Genomic DNA, 18,368 nt, shown 5'->3' with positions numbered 1-18,368 from the left:
TAAATTTCTTCATAGTCAAGTCTTGGAATTAAGGAAATCTAATGAATACTTTTTAAAAAATAGTAGCATCTGAGCTCCAACCCAGAAGTACTAATTCATCTGATCTAGAATGGGGCTTGAACATAGTTCTGTTTTGCTTATTGTTTCTTGTTTAACCTCTGGGATGATTTTAATGTGCTGCTTGGATTGAGAACCACTGAAGTAGACCATACCACAATGTAGTCTTTATATTTAGGTGTAATTGAAACTAATGCAATTATAAAGAACAGTAAGATTTAGATAGTTGTTTTTGTGGGAAATACTCTTACAAACTGTCTCCCTCCCATTATTAGCATTTTAGAGTACAACAGTGAAAATGAATTCAGTAATCATTTAAAATGGCATATAACACACAGAAATAGTGGGTATTTGGGGGGAAAGCAGCTGTTATCTTTGGTTTGATTTGCAAGTGATTTCTTCCTATTTATCTAAATAGTTTTGTGATGGTTTGTGTTTGAGATATTTTGGGTACATCCTTTCAAATCTATTTTCACTCTTGAAAAACTACCCAGTTGTGTTCTCATCTCTTCCCAATAGAAGATGAAGTTGTAAAAGGATGTTGAGATAGTAATTTATGTTAGAAAATCTTATAAATTTAGAGTTTTCTGTAATTTGGGACTATTTTAATGTTTTTCTAAACTTTTCCCTCTTTTTTTTTATATAAGAGGTATGTAAACTAATTATAGTGGTAGAAATAAACTAATTTTATTTGACTTATTTTTTTTTCAGACTGACAACCACCTTAAACATTACTTACATATCATTGAAAATAAACCCTTGTACCCAGTTATCTATGATAGCAATGGTGTAGTTCTTTCAATGCCTCCCATCATCAATGGTGAGTTATTTTATAAGCATCCTCGATTTTTGCTGTTCCATCTTATTCTTCAGCATTTCTATAGAATTCTCAATAGACTTGACTGAATCAAATCAAATAATTCTTAATATGAGAATCTTAGGTTTTTTTATAGATTTTAATAGTTTTTTTCATTTATTCAACAACATTTTACTCGTGATTTTTATGTAATGTATAAATGTATAAATGTTTATACATTTATAAATATTTTCTAATGCCAATCTTTGGTTTCTCTTCTGTTCCTCCAAAGGGATTCCATGTCTTGGTTTTAGCAGGTAGTTCACTTGGTTAAATTCAAAGTCAAACTCTAAACTCGTCTTGCTGTAGTTTTATAGTTAAACTAAAACTTTTTTTTTTTTTTCACGGCTTATTTTTTAATTATTATTTCTTAGAGACTTTATTTTCTTTAGCATAGTTGTAGGTTCACAGCAAAATTGAGAGGAAGATACAGTTTCCCTCATATCCCATCCACCCCCATCACACCCTCCTTATCAACGTCCCCCACCACAGTGGCACATTTTTTACAATTGATAGAATTACATTGACACACAGTAATCACCTAAAGTCTATGGTTTACACTAGGTTCACTCTGGGTACTTCATATTCCGTGTCTGGACACATGCACGGCGGTGTGAATCCACGGCGACATGGCGGAGAGTAAACTAAAACTTTTAATCTAAATTTTTCCCTTTACTTTCCTTCTGAAGGCTATTTTTTTTTTTTTTTAATTTTTTTTTTTTTTTTTTGAGACAGAGTCTCGCTTGTTGACCAGGCTAGAGTGAGTGCCGTGGCGTCAGCCTAGCTCACAGCAACCTCAAACTCCTGGGCTCAAGCAATCCTTCTGCCTCAGCCTCCCGAGTAGCTGGGACTACAGGCATGCGCCACCATGCCCGGCTAATTTTATATATATATTAGTTGGCCAATTAATTTCTTTCTCTTTATAGTAGAGACGGGGTCTTGCTCAGGCTGGTTTCGAACTCCTGACCTCGAGCAATCCGCCCGCCTCAGCCTCCCAGAGTGCTAGGATTACAGGCGTGAGCCACCGCGCCCGGCTTGAAGGCTATTTTTATGAGGCAATTTGAATGAATTCTCAAAATTTGATGATGTCTAAGCCATAGATGTTTGCCTGTCTGGAGGTGAGAAGGAGGCTTAGCTGATTTACGATGGGAAGGAGAAGCTTCTCCTTCTAGAGATCTTGGACTCTAGTAGTTATAGCAGTTAAGAACATGGGCTAACCAAACCTAGACCCAAATCTTAGCCTTGCTGCTTGTAATCATGATTAAGTAGCTCAGTCTCTTTGAATCTTAGTTTCTTGCCCAGCAGTTACCTTATAGGGTGCACATTAAATGAGACAACCTATGTTAAGTGCCTAGCATAGCACCTGACACATTGTATGCACTCAGTAAAGGTTTGTTGTTATTTTCATCTTTATTCTCCAACTTGCAATGGGGTCTTAAAAGTTATATATCCCCTTACTTCTAAGGTGTTAGTTTATGTCACATTCTAAATTTAAAATGTAGTTTCTATTTTGTTGGGTTTTATAGTGCACTTATATTTCTATAACTGGTTGTTTTGTGTTCATTGCAGGGGATCATTCCAAAATAACAGTAAATACTAGAAATGTATTTATTGAATGCACAGGAACTGACTTTACTAAGGTAAATAAAACTTTTATTCTATTTTTGTACAATCACATAGGATAGATTTTACTTCTGGGCCAGGACTATGTGGTTAAAATCTAAAATATGTTCGCTTTGTAGGTGGGAACATATTTTAGAAATTTAGAAAATTAAAAGATATAGATATTCTGTACTTTAGTTATGGTGCTTTCATTAATTCAACAAATGGTTAATGAGCACTGAAAGTCTTTCCAGTGCCAGGAATTTAATAGTTACATGTTTCTTGACTTCAGAGAACTCCTAGTCTAGTGGGAGAGTTAAACATGTACATAGCCGTAAAACAAAGAGTGGAATAAGTACTATAACAAACTCTGTATAAATTATTTATCTTAGCTTAATTTAAATGCTAAATAATTTGGTACCTTTGTATACTTAGTAAGTTTTTTTTTTAGTGAACTAGCCATAAAGAAGCTTTATTTAGCAAAATGATAAAGGGTTTATGCACACAAAGATATCTAGAATATGTAGAACACTAGTAGTTCATTCACTTTTAGTCACTGCGTTTATTGGATCGGATTGCTATGAAAGCCTTTTTTATGGCATATAACTTCATTAGACATGTTAAGTGAGCCATAGAGGGAGGTTGCAATTAAGCAAATTAAGAAAGTTGTATGGCAGGAGAAGGCTGGAGTAGGGCAGGTAAATGGCATTGACCGTCATCTTACTGGAGTAGAGAACATTGTAAGGTGTTTTATTTATAACTTTTATGTACCATACTTGCCTTCAGAAATATTGTCAGGGCAATACTGCTTTTACTATTGTAAAACAATAGTAGAGTACACTGGTGTCATTGTAGCTCATGGCAACCTCAAACTCCTGGGCTCAAGTGTTCCTCCTGCCTCAGTCTCCTGAGTAGCTGGGACTAATGGGCACGCACCTAGTTTTTTAATTTTGTTTTTTTTTTTTTTGGTAGTAGAAACAGAGTCTCACTCTTGCTGAGGCTGGTCTTAAAACTCCTGAGCTGAAATCCTCCTGCTTTGGCCTCCCAGAATGTTAGCATTATAGGCATGAGCTACCATGCCTGGCCAAAAATATTTTTTTTTAATTTTAATTCATGCATTTATAGACCTTGGTGTCTTTCCAAAAGCCTGTAAGAGCAAAGCATATGTCCCAAGAAGGTTACTATATTTATTTATAAGATTTTCTTTTTCAATTAGAAAAATTATTTAACCTATATGTTCCTTACTAGGTACCAAGAACTGCTCTGTATGTTTTATATATATTAGTGCATTTAATCCTCATAATAACCAAATGAGATAGGAACTTTTATTATGTCCACTTAACAGGTAAGAAAAGTAGCTTGCCCAAAGTCATATTCCTACTAAGTGGTTGAGCTAGGATTCAAGAATTCTGGCTTCAGAGATTTATGAGATTGATAAGATTTATTCTAGTAATTAGCCATTTGTCTCTCTTGAAACCTAGTGAAACCGAGGTTGGGGGTGGGGGAACGAAATAATTTGTCTCAGTCATGCATTGTAACTCTTAGAGAACTGCGTAAATGCAGAACCCTTGAAGATAAGGACAGGCCTACACATAAGTTTTTATTCTATTTCCTTTCTTAGAATATAAAAGTCCATTTTTAGATGTTTGGGGAAATAAATCATATTAAACATTCATTCATTTCTATCTGAATGAAGAGAATATATTTATAGATTCCCATATTTGTATTTGTTTTTCTTCTTTGCAGGCAAAAATAGTTCTTGATATTATTGTCACCATGTTCAGTGAATATTGTGAGAAACAATTTACGTAAGTTCATTCAGCACCTTTATTGATGGCCTGCGTTCTGAAGGCAAGGCACTAAGGCCTTGTGCTAAATATAAAGATGAAAAATGTGTTTCCTATAATTAGAATATATAATTAATGTGTAAAGTAAAATGTGGTTGAGTACTGACTGGGCACAGTGGCTCATGCCTGTAATCCTAGCACTCTGGAAGGCCGAGGCAGGAGGATCGCTTGACGTTAGGAGTTCAAGACCAGCGTAAGCAAGAGTGAGACCCCGTCTCTACTAAAATATAGAAAGAAATTTGCTGGACAACTAAAAATATATAGAAAAAATTAGCCGGGCATGGTCACACATGCCTGTAGTCTCAGCTACTTGGGAGGCTGAGGCAGAAGGATTGCTTGAGCCTAGGAGTTTGAGGTTGCTATGAGCTAGGCTGATGCCATGGCACTCTTAGCCTGGGCAATAGAGTGAGACTCTGTCTCAAAATAAAAAAAATTATAAGTACTTTAAAAAGTTTTGATAATGTTCTGTCTGTAAGGGCAACTTACCGCCAGCTGAAGCAATCTGGGAAGGCCTCATGGAGGCAATGGAATTTAAGCTGTGTTTGGTGATCATTGGATTTCAGAATGCATAGATGGAGGAACAGCAAAAGCAACAGCTAAGCAAAGGTAGAGAAGCATATATAAAAGCAAAGCATGTATTCAATATATATTAGTAAGATGACTGTATTTTTTCTAAATTCTTTTTTTTGATAGACAGGGTCTCACTTTGTCACTCAGGAGTGTAGTGGCACAACGTAGCTCACTATAGCTTTGAACTCCTGTGCTCCAGTGATCCTCCTGTCTCAGCCTCCTAAGTAGCTAGGAGTACATGCCTGGAATTTTAAAACATTTTCTGTAGAGATGGGGTCTTGCTATGTTGCCCAGGCTGGCCTCGAATTCCTGTCCTCAGGTGATCCTCCTACCTCATCCTCCCAAAGTGCTGGGATTCCAGACATGAGTCACTGTACCTTTCCCCAAGGCATATTTTTAATTTAAAAAATTATTTAACAAATCTATATGGCCCTTACTGTATACTAGCATCATAGTTTATCCTAGAATATTAATTATAATTCAAAATAAATATATAACTATAGAAAGCATAACTGAAATTATATGGACAATTATCATTTTTTAAAACTGATTAGTATGTTGGTGGTTGTATCAGTTAGCTTTTGTTGTATAACACACTGCCCTAGTAAAGCCTGGAATGTGTATCTCAATATTGGCAAGGGGTCCATGTAGGATGCATGCTTTGCAGTACTGGGAAGTAAACTTTTTAAGTGGGCACTGCCCAAAGGGACATGGGAGCTACAGGGGATGAGATGTTAGAGTGATGTTGTATATAGGAAGATCGATCCAAACAACAGTGTTGGAATGTGATAGATTGAATGTGTTGAGGCCGTAGTTGCAGACCAAATGAAAATTTGTTAACCATACACATTTCTAGAACTTATGGTGAATTTTTTTTTCTTAAGTATTTTATTTCTGGCTTTTTTGTTTTGCAGAGTTGAAGCAGCTGAGGTAGTTTTTCCTAATGGAAAATCACATACCTTTCCAGTAAGTACTTAAGAAATGACTTGATGATTATGATAACAACAATACTAATAATAATGGCTATAGAGTATTTGTGTTCTGTCTGTCTGTGCAACCACTCATCTATCCACCCTCATGCCAGGCACTATACTGTGTGCATTACATGGATTCACCTTACAGTAATCCTATAAGGTTGGGTGCTATTATGCCTTTTCCAGATGGACATCCTGAGACCTTGGAAGTTAAGTACCTTATTAAGTGGTGGAGCTAGGATTTAAGTTCAGACAGTCTGACTTCGGCTGTCAACACATTACATTATACAGCATTGTATGGCCATAATCCCTATGATTTATTCTCTTATTAACTAGTTAACTGGGAAATTCATTTTTATGTTCTTATTTTTTAGTGACACATAATAATTGTACATACTTATGGGGTACAGTGTGATATTTCAATACATGTATACAATATGGAATGATCAAATCATGGTAGTTAGCATATTCATCATCTCAAACATTTAGCATGTTTTTTGTGTTGGGAACAAAATGTGTTCTTCTAGATGTTTGAAAATATACAATAAATTCTCAATTATAGTTACCCTACAGTGCTATAGGACAATAAAACTTACTAACTGGCTAATTTATAGTCTTATTTTTTAAATACTACTGAGCCCTGCAAATCTAATTAGACTATTCACACTTAAATTAACAGTTGGCTGAAGGCCATCACTGTGACTAACAAATAATTCCAAATGTATAAATAAGTCAAATTTAGTAGTAAAGACAGTTATTGTCAAGACATGGAATCTTTGTAAAAAATCTAAACCAGTATTATTCTTTTGCGACTGGGCTTTTTCCCCTCAAGATGACTTGATATAAAGATGGCTATTTAAAAACATAACAGTACCACAGTCATTTAGTTGTGGCTTTGATTCACTAAGATGATTCTTTGATGAGCTTTTTTTTCTTTGAATTTTTTCTTATTACCCTGTCTTTTATGAAGTGAACCAGAACCTAAAATAGTTTCAACTATTTATTTATTTATTTATTTTTGAGACAGAGTCTCGCTCTGTTGCCCAGGCTAGAGTTCCATGGCATTAGCTTGGCTCATAGCAGCCTCAAACTCCTGGGCTCAAGCAATCCTTGTGCCTCAGCCTCCTGAGTAGCTGGGACTTACAGGCATGTGCCACCATGCCCAGCCAATTATATATATATATATATATTTTTTTTAGTTGTCCAGATAATTTCTTTCTATTTTTAGTAGAGATGGGGTCTTGTTCTTGCTCAGTCTAATCTAGAACTCCTAACCTTGAGCAGTCCTCCTGCCCAGCCTCCCAGAGTGCTAGGATTACAGATGTGAGCCACTATGCCTGGCCAAGTTTCTATTTAAATAGCTTTTAAAGTAGGTAAAACCTCCCCATTCCTGAAAACATTAATATTCGACATCAAATTTTGTTCATTTATTAGTTATGGTTCAAAATATATAAATGTATAACTGTAAAAAGCATAACTGAAATTATATTGACAATATCAGGTTTTTTAAATTGATCTGGATTTTAGTAGCTGTTATCAGTTAACTTTTGTTATTTAGGAAACTACCTTGAGACTTACTGGCTTAAAACCACAACCATTTATTTAGCTCATAATTCTCTTTTGTGGTCTGGTCCAGCTTAGCTAATCTCTGCTAGGTGTGCTCACATGTGTAATCAGCCGGTTGATTGGCTTGAAGCTGGATGATCCGGGATGGCCCCACTCACATATCTACTTCTTGGCAGTGGGGTCCACAGGTCAAGTGTCTCTCCTCAACCAGCAAGCTAGCTTGGACTTTTTTATATGGTGACGCTTGCAGGTTTCCTAGCAGTAAGAGAGCAAGCCCAGGACTCAATGCTTTTCAAGCATGGTTCTGTTGGCCAAAGCCAGTCATTTTGCTAGATTTGAGGGATGGAGAAATAGATGCCATCTCTTAATGGGAGGATCTACAATGTCATGTTGCAAGGCCATGGATACAAAGAGGGGAAACATTTGTGGCCATTTTTACAGTTTACCGCAATAGCAGTTGGGATAAGCCACATGTAGCTTTTAGTCTTGTTTTAAAATAATGTCTGATTTGAGAAAATTTCTTTTTCTTTTTAATATTAAGAATTGTCAAGTGTTAATAACAGTGAAGATATTAATATATTTTGGGGAAGAAAAGGAGAAATATTTTATTTTAAAATTTGGATCACTTTTCTCATATAGGTAACTTCTTAAAATCATTTGTTTGTATTATAGAGCTCTTTCATAAATTTGAAATGATGTGCTTTCTGAAAAGGGGTACTCTATGGGTGTTTTGCCATTTGTTAATTTATTTCATCCTAAACTCAATTAGAACAGCTTTTCTCAGATTGTCCTCGCAGAAGGTAGGTAGGGTTCCTCTGGGGGAGACTGATTCTTTCTCACATGAAATAGCATATTTTCCCCAAACACACTTTGAAAGTTCTTATTCTGGTCTTTTGTTATTTTATAGAAAAGAATAAAGTTTTAGAATAAAGAGAACTAGAGGAGATAAGTGGTAGATAGAGAGACTAATGATTATAGTGTGCACTTTGGAAGTAGGCTGTCTCAATTGGTTTATTGATTCATTAGTTTGTTCATTAGTTACTACATACATTTGTTCATTGAATATATACTGCATGCTTATTATCTGATAAGCATTTTTCTGTGAAGTGGGAATATAGCAGCACTCGGGCTCAGCAGCTTACCATTGGTGTGACCTGGAGCTAGTTATTAATCTAAAGCTCAAATTTTTTATCTGTAAAACGAGAATACTAATAACATCTGTTGTGAGGATTAAGTAATTTTATCTTAAAGTGCATCTTGTACTGTTCTGCTCATAATAACAGTTTAGCTCGTAGCAACTGTTCAGAAAAGGTTTGTTTTTTCTATTGCAATCATTAGTATCTAGTCCAGTGCCTCCCAAACTCCACTGTGCATTTACATCACCAGGGGATAACCTGCAGATTGGGCTTCAGTAGGTGTGGTGTCACTGCTGCTAGCTGTCAAGACCTGAAGTCTGCCATTCTCACAAGCACTCAGGTGATGCTCGTGCTTCTGCTTGGAGGACTGCATTTTGAGTAGCAAGGCTCTGCCCATTGCCTTTACTTGGATGGAAACAGGTTTTTAAATGTATGGTTTTTTTTTTTTGCTGGTGGCATTTATACTTTTGAGAGTGATTCAATGATAAATACTCGCAGGCATGTTTCCAAAAGTATTGAAAAGCGTGGATTTTATGCATGCTTGTTCTCACCTGATATGACAGAGTTACATATAGTTCGAAAGAGAGTGAGTACCAGTTCATGAGATGCTCCCAGCCCTACTGCCTTGTGGAGCAGATTGATAGCCAGGACTTGGGGTATCATTGCATTTCCCCATCTGGGAAATAAGAAAGGAATATCTTCATAACACTCTTAGACTTAGTATGATGAATAGTACATTTTGACACTTGAATTTTTCTTTCTTGGTCATATATGTATATACCTGCTTACCTGAGATCAGACTGAAGGTCTTTGCCAGGATTTATAAACATCTTTGAAATGGTATAATGCAGCAGTGTTTTACTGTAGAGAATGAGAATAGACCATCCAAAAGGGAAAAATATTTGGTATTTTATATTATTTCTAAGCAGTGCAAATTATCTAGCAGGTAGAATGTTCACATATGAATCTAACATTTTTTCCTCCATAATAATGTTTTGAAACATCAAGTTTATTTTCAGTCTGTGGCTCTAATGACAAATTCTTGGAAGGGTAATACAACTCAACAACCAGTTAAATTAGAAAGAGTCTAAAGCTGTATCTGATGGAGAATGATTTAAGCTTTTCAAACTCTTTCTCTTTAAGGAACTAGCTTACCGAAAGGAGATGGTGAGAGCTGATCTGATTAACAAAAAAGTTGGAATCAGGTATGCTCTGAAAACTTCATTGATTTATTTACTGTTGGAGAGAATTCAAAAATAAAGTACACATAAGACTATTTCATTTTTCCTGAGAGAATGCTTGGAGAGGGTTTTGATATCCCTCAGTGTGAGTTAAGGAATGATAGAGCATCAGTTAGGATGTCTGGTGTCTGATAGAAGTCAAAAAGTAAGGTTACTCTTTCAGGTAGTAGCATGTTTTAAAACAAAATGTATACATGTTTTCAATAATTCAGTGAAGTTTATGGTTTGTACATTCCTATTTCAGAGAAACTCCAGAAAATCTCGCCAAGCTTCTGACCAGGATGTATTTAAAGTCAGAAGTCATAGGTGATGGGAATCAGATTGAGATTGAAATCCCTCCGACCAGAGCTGACATTATCCATGCATGTGATATTGTAGAAGATGCAGCTATTGCTTATGGATATAACAACATTCAGATGACTCTCCCGAAAACATACACCATAGCTAATCAAGTAAGATTGCACCCTTAAATAAACACTCCTTATTGTTAGAAACTGATTATTGAATGCCAGGAAGTCTTCAGGAAAACAGAACATAGGAATTAAGCAGTATTTGGACATGCTCTGCTATGAGAGGCATTTGCCATGGAGAGGATACAAAACAGATGCCCAAATGATTAGAGTGAGTTTAAAACCTGTGATGACTAGTTCTTTGAAGAAAGACAGGTTTTGAGTTTGGAGCCCTTGTTGACTCTAACTGGGAGATTCATTTTCTCAGCTTGGGCCCGAAGGCAGAAGCTGTGTGTGGGAGAGGTGGAAGTGGGGGGCTTTGTACATCTGTGTGGGAGTAGGGGTGACAAGGCAGTGGGCTAGGCTTATGGTATTGGTGGGGAAATGGTGGCATTAACAGTATGTTAGTAAAGGTGGAAGGGTGGTTTCCTTTTAGACATGCTCTATATAAATCTCTCTTTATTAAAAAATAGGAAACTCTATTGAGGTGAAATAAAGTAAATTCTTTCTTTTTCAGTTTCCTCTTAATAAGCTCACTGAGCTTCTCAGGCATGACATGGCAGCCGCTGGCTTCACTGAAGCACTCACCTTTGCTCTGGTACGTCTTACGTGTTCTTTCCGCTCAGCTGATTGTTTCCTTAGAATCTCTGAATTATTTATTCTATGATTTCTTATATGAATTTATAAAATCTTGACTGCTAAATTTCCAGATTCTCAAGAATAACTTCATTACTTGAGATGGTACAATTTCTGGTAAAGAATGTTGAAGGATTTCTTTCTATAGTTACAGAATAACATGAAGGCCTACAAAAAGTGTCTTAGGTGACAGATGGCAGAGTATTTCATAGTTTCATGTGAGTGTTGAGGGCTCACAATGTATTTCATAACCAAATTTATTAAGTTAGAATATTTGGTCTTAATTCAGTTGTGGCTATGCCCACTAGATGCCGCCCTGGTTAAGGGCTTGTGGACTGTTCCACATTAAACTTATTTCTTTGTCTTTGAACATGTTCACAAACATTTGCTTTGAGTTGAAAAGCTGACATAAAAGGCCTAAATCAGGAAATGAATTTTATTACAAAATCAGAAGGAAATCTGCCTCCCCCACCAGATTGACCATTTGAAAGAATAAAATGTGTATGCAATTTGTAGTTCCTTTTTTTTCCTCTCGCTGAGCGTTTCTGTGGTGCCTACAGTATAGTTCTTGAGTATTCAAGTAAGTTTCAGCTTAATAATCTGGGGGGGAAAACAGCTACTACTTTTCTCTCACTCAGCTCAACCCTAGCCCTGAAATTCTCAATCATTTAGAGTATTTAAGGGACCTTACTTATTGTCTAGTCATTTTTCTGATTCAGCAATCATTCATTCAGCAATACTTGTTGAGGATTTAATTGTATGTCAGGCACTGTACCAATAAGGAGCTGGAGGCTGAATGAGGATAAGTACCTAACATTTTACACAGACAGCAGGAGAACCAGAACTGGAGTCCTGGCCTGTGGACTCCTAGAGCTGTGCTTTTCCATTGTCTCATGCCGCGTACACTAGGTTTGTAATGCCATGTCATTCATATGTATACATATATATATTTAGTTGTGAGCATCCATGATTTCATGTAAAATGAAATACAAAAAATAACACTGAGAAATGTATTTTTATTTTTTTAATGTGTAAGTGACATAGGAATAGTCTCTTAAAGGATTCAAACTTTAACCATATAAAGTAAACCATGACAGTTCCCCTCCCCACTTCTAATCCTGTTTTCCTCCCCAGAAACAACTGCTGTTAAAACCTCAGCATGTGAGGTTTTTTTGTCCTTTTATATTAGTAGTGCATTTTGACTTTAACTTTGTGGCATCTTGGGAGGAGCGCATGGGCTGAGTCCTGACTAGTGGCTTCTCTGTAGGGAGTGTTTACCCTGTGCCAAGGGCTTCATGTACATACTTACATTTCTTCTCCGTATACCCCTGGAAAGTAGCCATTCCTTTCACAGTAGTTAATTTAAATAGCTTTCCTACTCCGTGCAGCCAGTTAGTGGATTGGATCAGGGATTCTAGCCCAAGGCCCTCGTGCATCCAAGACCTGTGACTTAACTGCCACACCAGGGATGTTAGTAACAGTCTGTGGTAAAGTCACTTTACCACACTTATTGTTTATCTGTAGGTGGGGGAGGAGTGAGGTGTTGGAGAGTTTCAGATTTGTAATAAATATTTGTATAGGAATTCTAACATTAAAGTTATTTATGAAATTGCATACTTTTAAAGCAAACCTAAACATCACTGAGCAAAGACGGTCTGTATTGTTATATGCAATTTTGCACAGAGTAACAGCCATTCTTTTTCTGAAAACTAGTCCTTGACTTCCCAAGTATAATTCACATTTCATCATGGTTTTTGTTATATCTATCTATATAGCAGTTGTCATATTTTCTTTTAAATTGGCTCACTTTTAAAACTACCTTCTTTAACCTTGTTATAAAAATAATATCTATAAAAATTATCAGCTTGGTTTACTTATAATTTTTCTTAACACATTAAAACAAACATATAAATATCAACATCTAAAAAGTATTTCATTCCGCATGCTAGCTACTGCTGCTTTGGGATAGCTTAATTTAAATCCCTTCTTATCACTGTCTGTCATCATCTGTGATCATGATGAAACACAAGGTCACTCGGGAACATAGTTGCACTGCTATGTGCCTGTGTAGCCTTTTTCTTTTACACAAACCTTACTAGTTCCATTTGAGAGTAGATTGTATCATGTAAATGGGATTTCCTAAGTAACTGGTCACATTATATCTAAACCTTATTATGAGGCTCCTCTGTGCTGTGGAGAAAGGCCTATCATTGGTGTGCTTGTTACCATTCTCCACCTTGGCAGCCGTAGTGGATCTAGGGGCTCTTTTCTGCAATGCCTGGATGTGGCTTCAAGATCTTTCATAGGAGAATATGCCAAGAATTGCTAGAACTGGCATTGTCATAAAATTAATTCTTTTTACAATTTCAGTTATTCTATACCATTCTTTTTTTCTAAGTGAAATATAGGCCAACTAGTCCTTGAAGACCATTTTATGGGACAATACAATGAGCAGTATTGCCTAATGTTGGAAAATAGTACAGTAATCTCATAGTATATCAATTTTCATGTTAAGTTTTAAATTCTTTTTTAAAAGTTTAGCATTAATATGTGATAATTGTTTCCTATCCTTAGTTAACGATTTATAAATCATCATCATTAATATTTTTTGAGTACTTGTCATTATTAAACTTGATGTATCTAATAGTGAGTTTTATTTTCATAACTTCCACCCATAGTGCTGGTTTGGAGGGTGACAAGCATTCTCTTTTTGGTAGGTGGGTACTTAGCAGTTTGTTACAAGGAGCTTTATCAAGCATGTGCACAGAAGTTACATGGTACAGTAGAAAGAACACTGGGCAGAGTTCAGGCTACTTGAATTCTGCTTTCAGTCTTACCATTCTGCCCCAAGTCAGTATGGATTTAGCGAGGGTTACAATGGTAATCCAAACAAAGTCATGAGAGTACCAAGAAGGGACAGAGAATATCTGACTGGAATCATTAGGAATACTTTTATGGAAGAGAGGTCATTTAGTAGGGTCTTGGGGAATGACTACAAGTGGGGCTAGGAAAGCATTTCAGGCAAAGGTAGGGAAAAGTGTAAGGGTTGAGGAATGGCTAAGGATTTATAGGCGATTAGAATAGGTAAATGGGAGATTCGCTTAGGAATGGTTTGAGTACAGGTTATACCATCTCCACGTGAAAAATTCACTTTAGCTCTGTATCATAGAACACATTTTAAGAGAACTGTTCCTGTTAAATTGCCTCTGCTGTGGGCTTGCAATTGATGTATGTTTATTCTTACTGACTTATGTAGGGAATATGTATTGCTATTAGATCATGAGAAGTTGACTTACTGCATTAAGTACTTTTTGTATTAAATATAGTCATTGCTTTAGCATATCAATCTATTTTGTATGTACTTCTTAGTGCTCCCAAGAAGATATTGCTGATAAACTTGGTTTGGATATCTCTGCAACAAAGGCAGTCCACATAAGTAACCCTAAAACAGCCGAATTTCAGGTAAGAATTTTAAGTAGGCAAGAATTTAAGTAAAAACTGAGAGGCATGAGTTAGGAAAAGTTATCTTCAGTTATACTTAAGATGGTGAAATGTTAGAGCTGTTTAATCTCTTTGATAAGTTTATAGTTGGTTTTTACATGCTCTGCTGACAAAAATTCTTAAGATTTTTAAAATAATCTTTTCTTGATTTGCTTTATAGTTGGTTCTTACTTGCTTTGTGCTGTCTGGCCCAATTTCCCTTGTCTGAATTTTCCATTTCATAATTGATTTTTTAATACCATTTTTGGATTTTATCTTTTCCATTCATTTGTATAAATGAATCAAAACCTGTTTCTAATGCCTCCATAAGTCATTCACTTTGAATTGGCCATTACATCGGTTCTTGACTATGCTGCCTATATCTTTCATTGTAATGTCTAAGTTGATTGGCAGTTTCATGTAGAGTTTAGGAATATTTAAATGACGATACTACTTTAATAGTGTTAAATAATTTAAGTTATAGATTGGGATATTAACTATGAAAGAAAGGCATTTCAAGGTTATAATATCTTTGCTTATTAATAACTTTAAATAGTTCTCTCTTTCATACAAATAAGCTCTCATTCTGTTTATCTTACACATGCAATTCTATGTGTTTCTTAACCCAGACTTCAGAGAAAATCACATCCCATTCTAGCATCAAGGGGAATCTTAGAACTGGATGGTTTTGTTTTTAAGAAGGTTAATGCTATTATAAATATATCTGAACTCTCTGATTTGAAATAGTTTCTTTGGACTTTGTTTTTCACTTTGGCAAAAGGGGTTGGATTAGTTCTAAAAAAAATTCTTAAAGTTCTAAAAAATGTTCAAATCTAAATTTTAAAATTCTAAATTTTATCTACAAAACTACCTACTAATGTGATGGATTAGAGCTAGACCAGTTAAAGAACTAATTGATAATAACATGCATCACATGCATCAAATACATGAATTCTTTATATTTAGGGTCTGAAATTTGAAGAATCCTTATACTAATTTGGAAAGATTGTGATAATGAATTGTTATATTTTGTTTCCTGAAGTCTAGCTTTTTTACCGTTTTTAAAAGATGATCATGGCCAAGTGTGGTTGGCTCATGCCTGTAATCCTCACACTCTGGGAGGCCAGGGCGGGTTAAGCTTAAGCTCAAGAGTTCAAGACCCACCTGAGCAACAGTGAAACACCGTCTCTGTTAAAATAGAAAAAATTAGCTGTGTGTGGTGGTGTGTGCCTGTAGTCCCAGCTACTGGGGAGGCTGAGGCAGGAGGATTGCTTGAGCTCAGGAGTTTGAGGTTGCTGTGAGCTAGGCTGACGCCACAGCACTCTTCCAGGCAACAGAGTGAGACTCCATCTCAAAAAAAAAAAAAAAAATTGATGATCATAGTGTTCTTTGTAATAAGACATCTTGAAGTTCATTTGTGTAGAGTGATTTTTTCAGTAAAACTTAATGGATTTTTATTTGTTTATTCCAGTTTACGTTTTTCTTCCCAGTTTCACTTATCAAGATTTCTTAAGATGTAGTAACTGTTATATTCTTCAGAGTTTACATCTTATCTATTTTATATAAGTAGAAGGAAAACAAATCAGACATACATTAAATATCATTATAAATAGCTATAGCTTAACATAAGAATCAGTCTTTCTGCATAAAATACATTAAAGTGAGAGAGTGTCCTATAGACTTGACAATTTATACATTTTACCCCTGCTTTACCAACAGATTTGACTTACCATTACTAATATGGCTAACAAGTTTATATTTATTTGTGGTCAAAGTAAATGTAAAGTTGTTTATGGGCTTGTAACTCAGTTTATTCTCTAAGCCTGTTTTTTCTCCTGTGTTAAATTCTTAACTTTGAGCTCTTTTCTGATAGTAAATGTGTTAGAAAATTGACAAGATAGAAAAAGAATATGTAGCTAAAATATGTAAAATTTTATTATAAATATTGTAAACAAACTTACAGATTATTACACCTTCCCCCGATTAGCAGTAAACTTCCTTAACATCCTCACATATCCAGTCATTGTTTAAGTTTTCCCATTTGTCTTAATAGATTTTTTTTTATAGTTTTGAATTGGGATTCAAATGCAGTTCATACATCAAAATCGATTGATGTGCTGCTTTTAATCTCTTAATCTACAAGTTGCCCCTTCCTTCCTTCCCTCCTTCCCTCCCTCCTTCCTTCCTTCCTTCCTTCCTTCCTTCCTTCCTTCCTTCCTTCCTTCCTTCCTTCCTTCCTTCCTTCCTTCCATTCATCCTTCTTTCTTTCTCTCTCTCTTTTTCTTTTGTTTAAGAAACTGAGTTATTTGTCCTATAGAATTCCCACATTTAGGATTTTGCTGAGTATATTCCAGGTGGTCCCCTATATGTCTAATAAATTAGTAGATATAGAAGCTTGCTCAGGTGCAGGTTTAATTTTTTGTATTGCTGTAGGTTTTTAAATGAGCAAATAAGGCTGATCTATAAAATAAACTGAAAAATATGAAGAGAAGTTATCTACAAAAGTAGCTTCTTTATATTCAAATAAGTTAAATTTCCTTTTAACTTTTAATAGTGTAGTTTGTTTTGTGAATGGTTTGAGCACTTTTTCGCTAATTGGGAAAAGGGATAACATTTAAGAAGTACCAAGTTGAAAGCTAAAGCAACTTGCTTGTAGAGTAAATGTGATAGGAAAGATGTTCTCTTTTTCCTTCACACATTCTAGCAAGTTGTTTTAGGGCCTTACTATTAGTTGTGCAGGATCTAGGAGGGGCTGCTGTTTTAGCTATGGTGGTCAGGGCAAACCTTTATAGGAGAGAATATTTAAGCAGACACATGAAGGAAATGAGATAGCCACATGCAAATTTAGAGGAAGAATGTAGGAGGCAGAGCAAGTGTGGAAGCCCTGAGATCGATACCTGGTTGCTGACCAGTACAGCATCCAGCGTGGCTAGAGTGCAACAAGCCTGGGAGCAACAGCAGTTGAGGTTAGAGAGGGAGCCAGAGAGTATATAGAGCCCCATATAGGGGCGTGGATTTTATTCAAAATTTAATGAAAACCTGTTGGAGATTTTTGACTAGGGGAGTTACATGATCTGATTTTGCTCTTAAGGGAACATCTCTGTATGGAGAATTGGCCATGAGGTGGCAGGAGTGGAAGCCCGGAAGCCAGCCTAAGAAACTCATGCAATATCCTGGCAAAAGATAATGGTGCTTGGAGTCTTATTGCAGAGTCCAGACTTAACAATAAACCCTTTTTTTTTTTTTTTTTTTTTTGCTGGGGGTGTGGTGTGGTGGGGATACAGAGTCTTACTCTGTCACCCTGGGTAGGGTGCAGTGGCATCTTCATAGTTCACTATAACCTCAAACTCAAGCGATCCTCCTGCCTCAGCCTCCTGAGTAGCTGGGACGACAGGCCTGTGCCACCATGCTAGGTTAATATTTCCATTTTTTTGTAGAAATGGGGTCTCACTCTTGCTGAGGCTGGTCTGGAACTCCTGAGCACAAGCAGTCCTCCTGCCTTGGCCTCCCAGAGTGCTAGGATTATAGGCATGAGCCACTACTCCTGGCCCCAACAATAAACTCTTAACACTGCTCATAAAATCCTTCCGGTACATGTGCTGGATGCCAACATATATAACTTTGAAATGAGAAGTTTATTTCACAGACAAAATCAGAAGCAGGGAAGTTTTGCTTTTTTTAATTTTAATTTTAAATTATGGGTACATAATAGTTGTATATCTTTATAGGGTAAAGGTTTTGCTTTTTTAAACAATCCAGATGTGCATTTCTTATAAATAGTAAGAATGAGTAACTGCACATATTTTCATATTTGCTTTAGTTAATAAAAAGCTGGAAACTATAGTCATAGCCTGCCCATAGCAGCTGTATGGTTTTTTCAGTGCCTACATATTTGTGTTCTGTTTTCCTCACTGTCCTGGTATTTGAATTGCATTTATATTTTCCATAGTCCTG

At 36.0% G+C, this 18,368-nt stretch overlaps 1 protein-coding gene across 1 annotated transcript in view; it reads left to right on the top strand.

Annotated features, from left to right (window-relative positions):
• The window catches only part of FARSB (phenylalanyl-tRNA synthetase subunit beta), a 67,813-nt gene that overhangs the window by 19,958 nt on the left and 29,487 nt on the right, over nucleotides 1-18,368 (top strand). The window contains exons 7-14 of the mRNA XM_012741940.2: nucleotides 769-877; nucleotides 2,483-2,553; nucleotides 4,262-4,323; nucleotides 5,847-5,898; nucleotides 9,752-9,813; nucleotides 10,094-10,301; nucleotides 10,816-10,896; nucleotides 14,304-14,396. Coding sequence (XP_012597394.1) covers nucleotides 769-877; nucleotides 2,483-2,553; nucleotides 4,262-4,323; nucleotides 5,847-5,898; nucleotides 9,752-9,813; nucleotides 10,094-10,301; nucleotides 10,816-10,896; nucleotides 14,304-14,396 — 738 coding nt within the window. The remainder of the gene's footprint in view (nucleotides 1-768; nucleotides 878-2,482; nucleotides 2,554-4,261; nucleotides 4,324-5,846; nucleotides 5,899-9,751; nucleotides 9,814-10,093; nucleotides 10,302-10,815; nucleotides 10,897-14,303; nucleotides 14,397-18,368) is intronic.

The sequence above is a fragment of the Microcebus murinus genome, chromosome 8, assembly GCF_040939455.1.
Source record: "Microcebus murinus isolate Inina chromosome 8, M.murinus_Inina_mat1.0, whole genome shotgun sequence".
In the NCBI taxonomy this organism is placed as follows: Eukaryota; Metazoa; Chordata; class Mammalia; order Primates; family Cheirogaleidae; genus Microcebus; species Microcebus murinus.
Note: the sequence above shows the minus strand (reverse complement) of the source record. Positions and strands in the feature narration are given on the sequence as shown.